This window comes from Cynara cardunculus (genome assembly GCF_001531365.2).
Source record: "Cynara cardunculus var. scolymus isolate 2C chromosome LG 3, CcrdV1, whole genome shotgun sequence".
Classification (NCBI taxonomy): domain Eukaryota; kingdom Viridiplantae; phylum Streptophyta; class Magnoliopsida; order Asterales; family Asteraceae; genus Cynara; species Cynara cardunculus.
This window is the reverse complement of record NC_037530.1, coordinates 29,156,207-29,170,956: the sequence shown is the minus strand read 5'-3', so window position 1 is coordinate 29,170,956 and position 14,750 is coordinate 29,156,207. Positions and strand designations below refer to the sequence as shown.

General features: G+C 33.1%; 1 protein-coding gene across 2 annotated transcripts; it reads left to right on the top strand.

The window, feature by feature from the left end:
• Window positions 1-370: 370 nt before the first annotated feature.
• LOC112510481 (arabinosyltransferase RRA3-like) lies at window positions 371-2,745 on the top strand. Of its 2 annotated transcripts, none has more exons than XM_025115902.1 (2): window positions 371-683; window positions 1,210-2,745. In XM_025115902.1, the coding sequence occupies exons 1-2, from the start codon at window positions 495-497 to the stop codon at window positions 2,323-2,325; spliced, it is 1,305 nt and encodes a 434-aa protein (XP_024971670.1). In that variant the 5' UTR covers window positions 371-494; the 3' UTR covers window positions 2,326-2,745. The 2 variants fall into 2 exon arrangements, with proteins under 2 accessions (XP_024971670.1, XP_024971671.1); XM_025115903.1 differs by having other exon boundaries at window positions 519-654.
• Window positions 2,746-14,750: the final 12,005 nt, after the last annotated feature.

The following is a 14,750-nucleotide window of genomic DNA, read 5'->3' as shown; positions in this document are numbered from 1 at the left end:
ATGATTGAACTTAATGTTCTAATTTTGATTCAAATGAAAGAAAGTATATTAATCCGAATCGCCGATTGTATAAATGGAAGAAAAAAGGGAACGAGATCGTGACGAGGTTGTTGTGAACTCCAACTAGGTAAGAGTAATCATCTTCACTTATCGGGATGGTTTTTATCATGCTCACCTGATTAGATAAGTGATCTGATAAGTGTTTATCCGATCAGCATTTGGTAGATGACCCTTGTAGCGGACTTATTCAGCGGTGATTAGAGCTTGTCCAATTTTTAAATATTTTGGTTTTTTTAATAAGCCATTGGATCCCACTATTTATTTAACCGTCAAGTTGATGCATAAAACCGTTTTGTGGTGGCAGTTCATGGTCCAAAAGTCAAAAGCAGACAGTCAACCACCTGAAATGTCAACAAGCATACCACCAACTACTGGCAGTCGAGCCAGATGCAAAGCTAATCAATCACCTCTCTCTAGATCCGAATCATTGTACAATGGCGGGTCCTGCGGGTCGGAGAGACAAGAACACAGTTCAATCGATACGTGGAACCCGAATCGCCGTTGCAATTGTGATCGGAATTCTATTCGGAGGCATCTTCGCTTTTTTGTACCCTCATGGTCTCTTCTCTCCGATTCAAACTTCTCCATTTCAAGGTCGCCGTCTTTCCAAATCGATTCTCCAGGTTGATTTTTTCGTGAATTTACAAGTCAAATCAAATTCAATGTCTATTGTACTTGCTTTGTTAGGGTTTAAATTTTGTAAGTAAACGAAGCATTTCTGACTTTTTGCTCACAATATGTTCGACCTTTTGCCTACTAAATCAAGAGTTCATCTTGATGGTAGAATGGTTACCAAAACTTATTCCTTTTAAATTTCAATTTGATCTCTTACGACGATGCGTTGTTAGTCTGTAAGCTTTCTACTTTTGAGTTCCTGTCTCCAAGTCAAACAGAATAAAGAAAAAAATCAGCATCGTTTTTTACTCCCCCCTTTTCAGCCCTGTACAATGATCATGGTTTGCTTCTTAATTACCCATGTTGGTTGTTTGATTTGAGAACCCATTGAATTTCAAACTCTTGTGAAACTCGAAACATAAGGAAGAAACATGCTTCTTTTAAATTCTTAGTGGATGTCCAAAGAAAAATTGTAATTTATGGTTTTCTAAATCAATTTTATGAGACTTATAATAAAGGGGTCTCTGTTTTCAGATTGGATCAACTGCATGTGAATCCACAGAGAGAATGAACATGTTGAAATCAGACATTATAGATTTATCGAGGAAGAACGATGAGTTAAAGAAGCAGGTTAGGGATTTAACTCAAAAATTGATGGCAGCTGAACAGAAAAACGGAAAGGCTGAGCAGCAAGTTGAGGTGATCGGTGATCCCCAAAAAGCTGGGCCTTTCGGTAGTGTCAAGGGTATAAGAACCAACCCTATGGTCCTTCCAGACAGCACTGTAAACCCGAGACTTGCAAAAATCTTGAAAAAGATCGCCGTTCAAAATGAGCTTATAGTTGTACTTGCAAATTCTAACGTTAAAGCCATGTTGGAGGTGTGGTTCATCAGCATTAAGAAAGTAGGCATACCCAATTATCTAGTGGTGGCTTTAGACGATGGGATTGTGGATTTTTGCAAAGAAAACAGCATACCCTTTTACATGCGAGATCCAGATGAGGGTATCGATTCAGTGGCTAAAACAGGTGGTAATCATGCCGTTTCAGGATTGAAGTTCAGAATCTTGAGGGAGTTTTTGCAGTTGGGTTACAGTGTTCTTCTGTCGGATGTTGATATTGTATACATACAGAACCCTTTTGATCATATCTATAGGGATTCAGATGTTGAATCTATGTCTGATGGACATGATAATATGACTGCATACGGATATAACGATGTTTCTGATGATCCTTCTATGGGGTGGGCTAGATATGCTCATACGATGCGAATATGGGTCTATAACTCTGGATTTTTCTATCTACGACCTACTTTACCTGCACTCGAGCTTTTAGATCGTGTGGCTGAGAGGCTCTCCCACCCACCACCGGCTTGGGATCAGGCTGTTTTCAATGAAGAGCTGTTCTTCCCGTCTCATCCGGGTTACATTGGGCTTCATGCTTCCAAGAGAACGATGGATCGTTATCTGTTTATGAACAGTAAGACCCTTTTCAAGGAAGTAAGAAAAGATGGTGATTTAAACAAGATGAAGCCTGTGATTGTTCATATAAATTATCATCCAGATAAGTTACCCAGAATGAAAGCAGTCATGGAGTTCTATTTCGATGGGAAGAAAGATGCATTGGAACCGTTTCCTGATGGCTCCGAGTGAAGATAACCAGGTGCCCAATGTTGTCATGGTTTCCAGCTTCTCTGGTCGTATCAGGTAACCATTTTGAAGGTAGAAGAATACTGTACTTGTTATTTAGTGTAATATCAAAATTTTCTATTTTGTACCCATTTTACCAGTAACTTGTTAGATCTTGTAGCATTTGGTGATGTGGATATCTTGTTTGCTACATGTTCACGAAAGACTTACGGTGAAGTGGATGATAAACTTGATATCCACGTCGTAAAATGTTACAAGATCGGACGGTGCCGATCAAAATGGATAGAAAATAAGGAAAATTTGATATTTTGTTATACCGATCGAGAAAAAAAAATGGTTATACCAAATAGAAACTAATAAAAAAAAGATTGATGCATTTTACCCATTTCTATATTATGAATCACAAATATGCAAATGTCCGTTTATTTAGTTCCAGTCATCTACATACAACAAGCTGGGTCTTCACGAAAACAGCTGTTGGTTTGGTTTACACAGCTGCATCACATTTATGTTGATCCAAGTCATTCGAACAGTTTGTTCTTGTAGTTCGTAAGTTCTTGAGGAATATAAGTGGAGCATAAGTTTGTAACATCCCACACCAACTGTACCCGATACTCGATACTGTTCGTTTTGTCCATACTTGAACGCAAGATTTTAAAACACGTTTGATATAGGAGAGATATCTAGTCCCTTAAAGCATCTCCAACAGATTCACTAAAATGAAGAACCAAAAGTCAAAATCTTTAAAAAAAAAATTACATTCATCTCCAACAGATTCCCCATTTTGGAGAATCTAATTATAATATAATAACTAAAGAGATTTTGGCCTAGCAGTATGTGAGTGTTTGGCTTCTTAGGAGGTCAGGGGTTGAAACCTCACTAAAGATGACGAGAGTATGTGAGTTTATTTGTTCAATTTGTCGTATATAAATATTATATATACTTAAAAAACATTGATTATAATATTAAAATATTTCATTTATCTACTAAAATATTGTTTCTCTCACTAAGTATTGGTGATTTTACGTGGTAATCATTATTGGGGTGTTCTCTATATTTGGAGAAAAAAATCATTTTCTTTCGTACTTTCTCAATTTTGGAGATTGTTTTAGGGAAGCTGTTCGAGCAAAATATTGACTCAAAATATTCATTTTCTTTATTTTAGAGAAGCTGTTGGAGATGCTCTTATAAAGACAACCTTGTTCCCTTCTCGATCAATGTGGGGTCTTACGGTTTTGTACCCAAAACTCGCTAAGACTATAGGTCATGTGCATATCACTAGAAATGAAAATTTCCGTTCACATTTTTTAATTAGAACTATTCAGCATTGATCAAATATTTAAAATGTTTTTCAATAAAAATGATGTTAAAATAAATAAGCTAAAATCCATCTTACCATTATTTATAGCAATTTTCAATTGGAGAAAGAGTAAATTTGTATTGAAACGTAACGAAAAAGTTTGTTGTATTTATTTTTGAGAGAAGAAATGTATACAAAAACTGATATGAAAGTAGAAAAACGAAAATCAAACATTGATTCACTAAATTAAGACACCCCGAAAGCAAGAGTCTTAAATGAAACTCGGTATTTGAATCGAATGACCCTTAAACATGAATCAAAATCGAATCCATATGAAACATTCTTCACCAACGGTGGAGCCTGGAGGGATGCTCGTGCTCTTTGACTGTATTCGACCAAGTTTAAACTCAGTTTGATCGTTTGGCAAAAAATTTATATAAAATTGAGAGGTTGTTTATCAAACACTTGTAGGGATGTCACTTACTTTACAGGTACCCATAGTAATGACCAAGAATCTTACCTGGTAAAACGTATAACAATGATCGAAAATCTTAACAGTAAGTGAATGAAGATTATCTTACCGGATTACTACTACCAGGTAAGATATGTTCAACAACAATAAGGTAAGTGAAAATGGTGACTGTTATCCGTAAACACTTAACCAAAGGTAAGCTCTTATCTAGTAAACGCCCATGATTTTGACAAGGAAACTCGATAAAAATTCAAGCTAAGCATTTGTAACATCCAAAGAAAAAAAAAATGCGACGAGGGGGTTGAATGTAAATCCTTGGAAGTTGAGGGGGCAAAAAAGCAGAACCCTAAAATTTGAGGCGCCTGTTTGCAAGGAAGTTAAAAGAAATCAATTTTGGGTATGGGGGAAGACGGGCAGCCGTATGGATCAAATATGTCCACGATTTCGCGACTTTGACACCAAATCCCTGCAATAATTGCTGTCATTCTCCATTATTCTTCAAATCAATAAAAAATGGAAGAGAAATCGAGAACGAAAGCTCGGTAGACGAACTTCGACGATTGGAGGTAAGATGCTAAACCAAATCTTGTGCCTTCGTTTTCAGATTTACCATCAAACGTAGGTAGTCTAGAATACAAAGAACGACTGATTGATCTCCAATTTTGAGCCGAAACCCTGTGGCGGTAAACCGAAGCTTTCAAATTAGAAATTGATCGGCTATAGTTGATGAAACTTCATGGTTGTTTCAATAATTCTTGTGCCTAAGTGATTGAAACGTTTGAGCTAAAATGACTCAGATTTGAGCCGATTTCAGCTCCAAATGCTTAGGGTTCTGTAGGATTGTTTGGGATTGTTTATTTAAAAAGATACTTTTGTGTAAAAGTCCTTATCAACTTATACGATGGTAAATTAGAGTTTTATAAAAAATGTTTGAATTAGCTTATGCCGGTACCATACTGGATAAGCTGATAAAATAGATAGAGATATTTTTTTTCTCATCAAAACACTAAAACTCGTTATTGTCGGTACCACACTAAAATAAGTTAATAAGTTAGATGGAAGTAACTCATTAAAAATTTCTTATTACCGGTGCCAAACTGGTATAAGCATTTTTTTCCCCTTCTATCCAAACATTAAAAACTTCTTATTACCGATAGCACACTGAATAAGTTAATAAACAATCTCTAACACCCCTTAGGGTTGATACTTTATTATATTGAAATATTCTTCTATATGTTACTTATGTCCTCATAATTTTTTCATCATCAACTATTGGATACAACTTATTCATACTTCTTAAATCTTATATATATCACATTTAATTAATATTATTAATTTACATATTTATGTTCACAGTTATTGAACATATGTGCGAATGAGTTATACGGAGATGGAAGATAGATTGAAAATATGTGTATATGAAGAGGGTATGTGATAGTGTAATTGTCTAATGTACATATTAATAGAAAGTCAGCAATCATATTAAATCTAAGAAATAAAAGGATAACGGGTTGAGTTGTGTTCAAATAATAGTAACTCAATACCTATGGTTTGAAAATTTTACAACTCGATTAGACATCAGATTGCATTGGATTGAGTTATTTTGCATCGAGTCCATTTAATCGTGTTGGTATGGTTTTTAAGCATCCCTAGTTCTAAGTTGGAGTTGTTTTGGATTCTGGGGCTGGGTTAAAAGAAATTCGTGTTGTCTGTTTTTTTTTTAATTAAGATTTGTTACTTTAAATCATACAAACTGTTGTAGGATAAATGTACCATCGTCTACAAGATATAATGATAAAGATAGAGATAGATACATCAGAGTTAGATTATAACTAAAATATTTCGTATGTTATATACTTATAACTCATCTTTATATAAAAGACTTATGACTAATGAGAATTTCAGATTCTCTCTTTATTGTATTGTTGTTTTATTTTGTTTTTCTTTTTTAACACGTTATCTCATAGTTGTTTTGGATTAGCTTTAAATATATAATTATTTATTATAAATGTCAGTTAATTTTGTGTTTATATATCATTGGTAATGAATAATGTATGTGTTTATGCTAATCAGTTATTTATTTAAATATGATAGTTAACTTATTTTAACAAGGCTTGCCATTTTTAATTTAATAATTTGGGGTAGTTAATGTTTCTTATCTTGATTATATTTTTTATTTTTATAATTAATTTTTAAAAGTTACACTTTTAACCCTTATTAAAACACTAAAAGTTTAAATTTGACGTTATGTCAAAACCATTATTTATTTGAGCTAACGACAAAATCTCTTAAAAATATTATTAAAATATTAAAACATTAAAGTTGGCTTGATAGGCCAAACTCATATTCTTTTTAGCTTAATGTTAAAAACCCTATAATTAACAATGTTATCTTCAAATGAAGTAAATCGCAAGATATCAATTAGATTTTGTCAAATGAGTGTAAATAGCCCTACAGTTTGTAAGGACTTAAGAAATCTATGTGATTCCTCTACTACCTAGAAATCCAATAGATTAAGTGATTTTCTTTTCACAAATTGAAATATTGATGAAGTATTGTCAACAAAATGTAAGTATACAAAAATCTAATATTGTTATGATAATGAAATTCCATGCATAATATAATGATTATAGATCATCATTCATTGTTAATCATATATTCTCCATTATTTACGACTTTCTGGACTATGAAGAACTTGAGAACCATAAGATAGGTTCGGAAAACACAATCAAATATGTAAAAACCATCAAAATCTATTGACCCTAAAAATCGACTCTTGTAGAGACCTTCAAGAATAGAGGGACGCCCCGAAAAGGAAAATGAGAAATATTCATTACCATATACATCCCAAACTAATCATACGGTGGAATGAATCCCACTTGATTACGAGAAGGTAATAAATTTCAACAAAGAAATGTCATGTCTGAAAAATGCATCTTAATCTCTATGGCAAGGAACTCACATAACATGGCGTGATTCTTAACATCATTTCCATCTTTCACATGTCAGCAATTATACTAATGAACGAGTATAAGCTCAAATATAACCTTTAAAAGAAACTCATCAATCTACTACAAGTGGTTGAGAGATATGGCAAGATTCTTTCTAATAACAATGCTAGACATGTTGGAACAAAGAAATTCTTGAGTTCAATAATGCAAATGTTAGATGTGGAAATAACTCCACAAGACAGTGAGTTAAAGACGATTTCACTCACTTGACATCTATACATCACGTGGACAAGATCATAGAAAGGGTCGAGGTCATGGCTAGAATTGGGAAGGATTTTTCAACCCTTAAAGCAGAGATGCAACTACTGCTCATAAGCTAATGGACAATAAAATAAGAAATGTACTAATAATCGATCTTATAAAAAAGAGAACAAGTTGAAAATGAACTATATCATATTTAAAATTGATGGAATATAGGTTTATTTGAAATTTATTATTAGTATTAAATTAACTTCACATATAAAACCGAATATATAATTGTTGTAGATGTAAAGAAATACTTAAAAACAGATACAAAACTCTCAATATTTTCTATTCCGTGTAGGAATGTATCGAGGAGAACTTGAATGTTTTTCTGGAACCTCCCACACAATCTTAAGAGATAGACTAATATTTAATTGAATTAATAGTCTATAATTCCTCCAACGAAATTCATAGACATTAATTGTCACCTCCTTATTGCCAAATGGCACAAGATTAATAGTCACCGAAGCACTAAAGAACCTTGTTACACATGGAAATAATATTACGAGAATGGAAATGAGTATATCTAATAAGCTCTAATGAATATGAAAGGAAACATATATTAAAGGAAACTAATGGATTATCTGGGTCATCGAATCATATTTTGTCACTAATAAAAAACTTTGGGACAATGAGACATATATGTTTCGACATGGGCACGTGGGACACCTGGGTCATGACATAATGATTCGTTTATTGAAAAATACACATAAATACATCCTCTTTCAAGTGTAAGGTAAAATGAGGCAATTATCCGAATTACAATTGTTGACTTCTGCAACACAAGAAGCGATACCACCATAATAATATACCCTCTTGAATACCAAGACAGGAATGAGACCATCCTAAAGCTAAAGACAAATACAAAAATATTCCATTCTTACAATGAATACAACATGATAACAATTGACATATACATCCAGAACGCGAACCATTCAAGTACTTTATGGTTCTGGTTGATACTTCGACACGACGGACGCATGTCACATTATTATCCACACAAAACGTTGCATTCACAATACTCCTAGCACAATTTTATATATTAAGGGCTCACTATCCTGATTATCTCATTAAGTTCATATGACTTGGTAATGCTAGATTTGATGATTATTGTGTATGTATTGAAATTGATCTATAACATCTTATAACCTAATGTATATACATAAAAAACGGTCTCACAGAAGTTGTCATCAAAAGGATACAGATGGGAGTTAGGGCATTGGTTATGCGACTTATGCCCACCAATTTACCTACATCTGCCTAGGGTTACATGCAACCTTATTTATTCGTTTTCAGACACATTACTAGCCACTCAATCTCATGCGTACCAGTTGGTAACTGGATATAAGTCTGATATTTTACATTTACATATGTTCGATTGTGTTGTATATGTGCTAATTGCGCCTCCACAGCGCATCAAAATGGGCCCTTAAAGACGATTATATATAAGTTGGATATGAATCCCCAACAATTATCCACTAACCAGACTTTTGACATGTGATATCTTTACCACTAGATTTGTGGGTTGTCACTTTGATGAGACAGTCTTCCCGTCGTTAGGGGGAGATAGGAAAAAAGATTTTCCATGGGAACGACAGGAAGTTCCATATAATATTCTCACTATGTCTCATTTTGATCCCCAAACTTCACAATGTAAAGTTGAAGTCAAACGAATCAGACTTGGTACCTGATATATTTGATGTTATTCCAGAAGTGATAAGATCACATATACCAGCTGCAAATATACCCGCAAGGTTAAAAGTCCCCAAACAAGGGCACAATATCGCTGGAAAGTGCATTGCAATCAAATATGGTGGAGGTGTGGCTCCCAAAAGGAAATGTGGGAAGCTACTTGGTTCAATAGATACACGTCTAAAGGAAGAGAAGAGTAAGGGGTCTTTACCAAACGCTTACCCGGGTAAGCGTTTATTGGTAAAATTTAACGCTATCAATTACTTAGTGGGTAAGATTCTTGGTTTTTGTCATATACATCCAGTAAGGTAATGTGACTTAGTAAGCGCTTACCCGAGTAAACGTTTGGTAAACGGCTTCTATAGTACAACCATTTATCATCAATACATAAACCTCTCATGAGATTTTCTCTGATTAAAACTATGTCTATGAATCATTATTGGAGGATGCTCCGAAGTTAATATTGATTCCAAAGATCAAATAAATTTCAAATGAATTATGAGAGTGTATATGAGTCGATGGACATATCATACATACTCATTGATGATATTTCACATATACCGTTGCCCATGAGATGATAGAGCACGATGACGTCGAATCATGCTTAGTTGAAGAATGTCAACAAAGAGCAAATTAGCCTAAATTAACGAAAACAATCTAGGAGAATTATATTATTTGACAAATGAATGTGTATTTGGTCTGGTAGTGTTAACCCCCTAAATGTAAAGCTTGTAGGACATATATAAATCATTTCTCAAAAAGCGTAATGAGAATAATTAAGTCATAATATATAAGGCTCTCCTTTGGTGCAAGGTTTCTCACAATACCTTGGATTGACCACGAGAAGACTTGCTCTCTCGTGATAGACGTTAAAATGTTCTGTTAATTAATTAGCCTAGTAGTTTCCGAAAGACTGGAAATGCAGCTCAATGATATGGTTACTACATATCTCTATAGGGATATAGATTCAGAGATATATAAAAGTGTTTGATGGCATTACATTACCCAAATCAAGTATTCTAAACTGCAAAGTATGTTTGTAATAAAATTGAAACACTCACTTTGTAGATTAAAGCAATCTAGGCAGATGTGGTATACTCGCCTAAGTAAATACTTGATTAGGAAGGGATATAAGAACAATGAACCGTGCCCTTATGTATTTATATAGAAAACGAGTATATGTCAATGAATCGTGCCCTTCACATAGCTCTATATGTCGATGTTATGAACATAATAGGCACTTTTGATGAAATAAGAGAAACCACATGCTACTTGAAATCAAAATATGAGATGAATTTTTTTGGGAAAATTTGATTTTTTCTAGCTATTTGAGCTAGGACAACAAGTTATGAACATAATAGGCACTCTTGATGAAATAAGAGAAACCACAAGCTACTTGAAATCAAAATATGAGATGGAAGATCTTGGGAAATTTTGGTTTTGTCTAGCTATTTGAGCTAGGACAACGAGTTTGTGGAATATTATTTCATCGATCCGAGACGATTTAATATGGACAAAACGCATCCGGCTAGCACTCCCATGATTGGTCGAAGTGTTGGATACAAGGAAAGATCCATTTCTTCTAAAGGATGATGACAAAAAGGTGTTGGGAGCTAAAATTCTCTATCTAAGTACAATATACACATTATTGTACTTAGCACAATACACTTGACCATATATTATATCTCTCAATGAACTTGTTAGCTAGAATTAGCTCAGGGCCAATGCAACGTTATTGGAATGATATCAAATTAATCTTTTGGAACCATTGACGTGAGCTTATACTTTCCCTACAGAGAGAAAAATAAGATTGATAATGGAACTTCAATACATACTTAGATAGTGAACGACAAAAGTACTAGCCTTTATAGAAAAACATGAAACAATGTCTTGGTATGTATTTGCTGATATTAACTATCTATCTGATCCATACGGAGGTTGTTCCCAAACTGGATAAGGAATTATCACAGGGAACATGTTGATTGCTTGGAAGTAAACTAAGCAAACCCTTGTAGCTACCTTCTCTACATGATTTCAAAAGTATAGATGGTTAAGAACTATCATTACATATTAGAGGAGCTAGAGGTTTGATTTCAACTAGGGGTGGCAATGAGTCAAGTTGGGTTGGGTTCGAGTTCAACCCATTTATTAAACAGGTCGAAAATCTCAACCCAACCCAACCCAATTAATTAAATGGGTTGAGATTTTTCAACCCAACCCAACCTGTTGGTTAATGGGTTGACAGCGGGTTGACCTGTTTACGATTTTCTTAACCCAACCTGTTAAATAAATGGGTTGAACCTGGGTTTACCCATTTAATTTTAAAATTTTAAATAAAAAAAGAACTAGAGTATTTAACTTTTTTTAAATAAAACATAACACAACCACAAATACAACCAAACTGTTCAAAGTTTGAATAAAACACAATCACAACAAATATATTGTTCAAAATAAGTTGAATTTTTTTATACTCTAAGTAACTCGACTTTCACTTTCATCAACCCCAATTTCACTCTCGTCCTAAAATCCTAAGACCATTAGTCCATCAGCAAGTGTAATCCATGCATACAAAACAACAACTTATATGTAGATTGTATAATTATCTCAATGAAGACGAATGATAACAATTATCTCTGAGGTATAGGTACAGTGATAGAAACAAATAGCCACATCACACAAATAACAAATTCAAACTTGAAAGAAATCACTAAAGTTCGATAAAGTCATAAAGTAACAAATAATCAAAGAGAAACATGAAATTCATATGATCTATACGAAGTTTAACAACAAAATACTAAACAAACATGATCATAAAGAACTTACTCTGCTATCGTTCAACAACGCCTCAAGCCCTCAACCTCAAATCGAAAACTAAAAGTCTGAAACCAACCCAAATCTTTGATTTTAGAAGGTAGAACTCAAAAGAAGGGGAAAAAATTGAAGAATTGAAGAATAGAAGGCAAAACGTCGAGACTCATAATACTGATTAGTAATGAAGCGTGTGAAGAATTGATTATTGAAGGATTGAAATCGAAGAGTCATCATGAAACTTTGGGCCAATTTATTTAATAAGAAACAAAATAAAAAATAAAATAGATATAATATTAAGAATAAAATAAATTTATATAATATTTTAAGTGGGTTGAAAACAGGTTGAGAACGGGTTCAAGACGGGTTGAAAACAGGTCAAAAAATTCAACTCAATCCAACCTATTTATTTAAATGTGTTAGACGGGTTGACCCATTTATTTAAATGGGTTGAAAATCTCAACCCAACCTGCTAATTTTGGGTTGGGTTCGGATTAGGTTAATGGGTTGGGTCATTTTTTGCCATCCCTTATTTCAACTACTATCCTACATGCATATATGAAAATAATGCATCATGTATCAAATAAATGAAAGTAAGATACATTAGGGTGATAACATAAAGCATATTCTGCTTAAGTTTATATACAATCAATAATAACAAACTTTTCTCTAGATTGAATTGAATCAAGTAAATACCAGGAGAATGTGACATTTGCTTACCAAATCATTACCTAATACTATATTTGGGAAACAAGTAGAAAGTATCGGAAAACATGTAGAAAGTATCAGAAAACATAGACTTTCCAAACTCCTTGATTAATGTATGAATCAGGGGAGTCTACTATATATGTAATATTGGTATGTTATATTCTTTCCTTCACCCAATGTTTTATTTTTCCCATTAAGTTTTGTTTCTTGGTGTAAGGTTTTAGTAAAGCAACAATTTATACATCATCCTGTTTTTCTAACTCTCATGATTAATATGCGAATCTAAAAGAATATTAGACTAAAGAAAAATTATATATATTGCAAATAAATTGGTGTGTTGTACTTTTTCTTTCGTCCTATTTTTATTTTTTTCCCACAGAGTTTTTATTTGGGCATAAGGTTTTAATGAAGCAACATTCATGCACCATCACTCTTTTGACTTGGCACAATGGGGAGTATTGTAGGATAAGTGTGCCATTGTTTAAAGAATATGACGATAGAGATAGAAATAGTTACATCAGAGTTAGATTACAACTGAAATATCTCGTAGTTATCTACTTGTAACTCATCCCTATATAAATGACTTGTAATTAATGAGAATTACAGATTCTTTCTCTCTATTCTATTTTGTTTTTCCTTTAACACAAACCAATTAATTAAGATATTTATAAAAATGTTAAAGAGTTTATTTATTATGATTTACATATTTATGGAAGATTATTAGAGTTCATTAGAAAACAACTGAAATATTTACCGAATCATATATTTATTAGACTAGATTACAATTAATTGATTTGTATTCATGATTGAGTTTATAATTATTTTATATTATCTAATACATTTTATTTAGTAATTATATTATCTAAATGCAATGTGTATTGTTATTTAATGTGGTTTAAATGTGTTATTTTAGCAATAAAACCATTTTTGTCATTTTAAATTTTTTAAAATTAACTCGCAAAATATACTTTTTCTAATTTTACTTGTTAATTTTTATAGTACAATAACACCCTTTTATCGCTGCGTTCCGATTAGTTCAGATCGGTCGAGTGAAATATGTTTACCTTATTCATGGGAGAAGCCACTTTGCACTCGTAAGTGGCATTGACTTCTCTTTAAACTTCAAAAAATTTGAAACTTTATTTGTTTATGTCAATTTCTTCTTTTATAAATGCCAAGTATTCTGTAGGTTTTAAAATAAACACGTCACTTTATTGAATACACAAGTTTTTTACGACAAATTTCATTTTTCTCAAAGCAATATTTTCTTATTTATATGATTATCTACACAAATCTTGTATTTGTTTGTATAAATATAGACATACTTACGTTGTGTAGGTTACGAATGTATTTCAACTATGTTTTTTTATTAACCTGGATATCCAACCCGTTATGCGAGCCGACTAATCTCAGGGCGACCACCTGCTTTGCAGATAATCCAGAGTCACCTCATTTGAACCTCCGTGGCCACAAGAGGATTTTTATTCCTCCTTGGATTTTTAGAACAAGTATTTAATTAAAAAAAACATACATGCTTAAAAGGGTTTTCTCAACTTTGAAATCGTGAATTTTCTTACATTTTTTCTAGACACCCCCTAGATAGATTTTCTGGCTTTGCCCCCTGACCTTATTTGACTTGTATTATGCGTTAGATTGTTATTTAAACATCAAAAAAATCCCATAATAACATTTCAAACAAAGCCCAAAATGATCACTCTTTCCTCTTGCATGAGACTTTCATCTCACACGGCTAGATAAAAGAAAGAAGAACCCCATAATAAAACAAGATAACGAGCTTAGAGGATGCCCAACCAGATCGCATTCGTGAATCTAGGCATAAATTAGATCTAGGGCTTTGTTATTCACAAGTTTTTTGTTAGTTGCAAACCATGTTGGTGCCAAAGTTGTGTTCAGTTTTACCTTGTGGGTTTAAAGTGGATCATAGTTAAAGGTAAATGCTTATTGTGATAGTTCTTTCGTTGATTATCAGTAGATAAAGCTTCATCTTTTTCCATGTGGATGTATAACTATCACCCCGATAGTGGAACCACGCTAAATAGTTGTTTGTTTTACTCGATCTCTTCTTCCATGTTCTAATTGAACGTATTATTCCATTGTCTCCCTTTAATCCTTACACTTAGTTGTAATACATTTCAACCCCTCAACTTAACTTCCAGTTCTTTACACGATCAAC

Bases quoted from the DNA above. Each gene is read 5' to 3' on its own strand.
- LOC112510481 (XM_025115902.1), top strand. From the start codon at position 495: ATGGCGGGTCCTGCGGGTCGGAGAGACAAGAACACAGTTCAATCGATA. The intron at 684-1,209 runs GTTGATTTTTTC...CTCTGTTTTCAG, and splicing joins TTTCCAAATCGATTCTCCAG to ATTGGATCAACTGCATGTGA.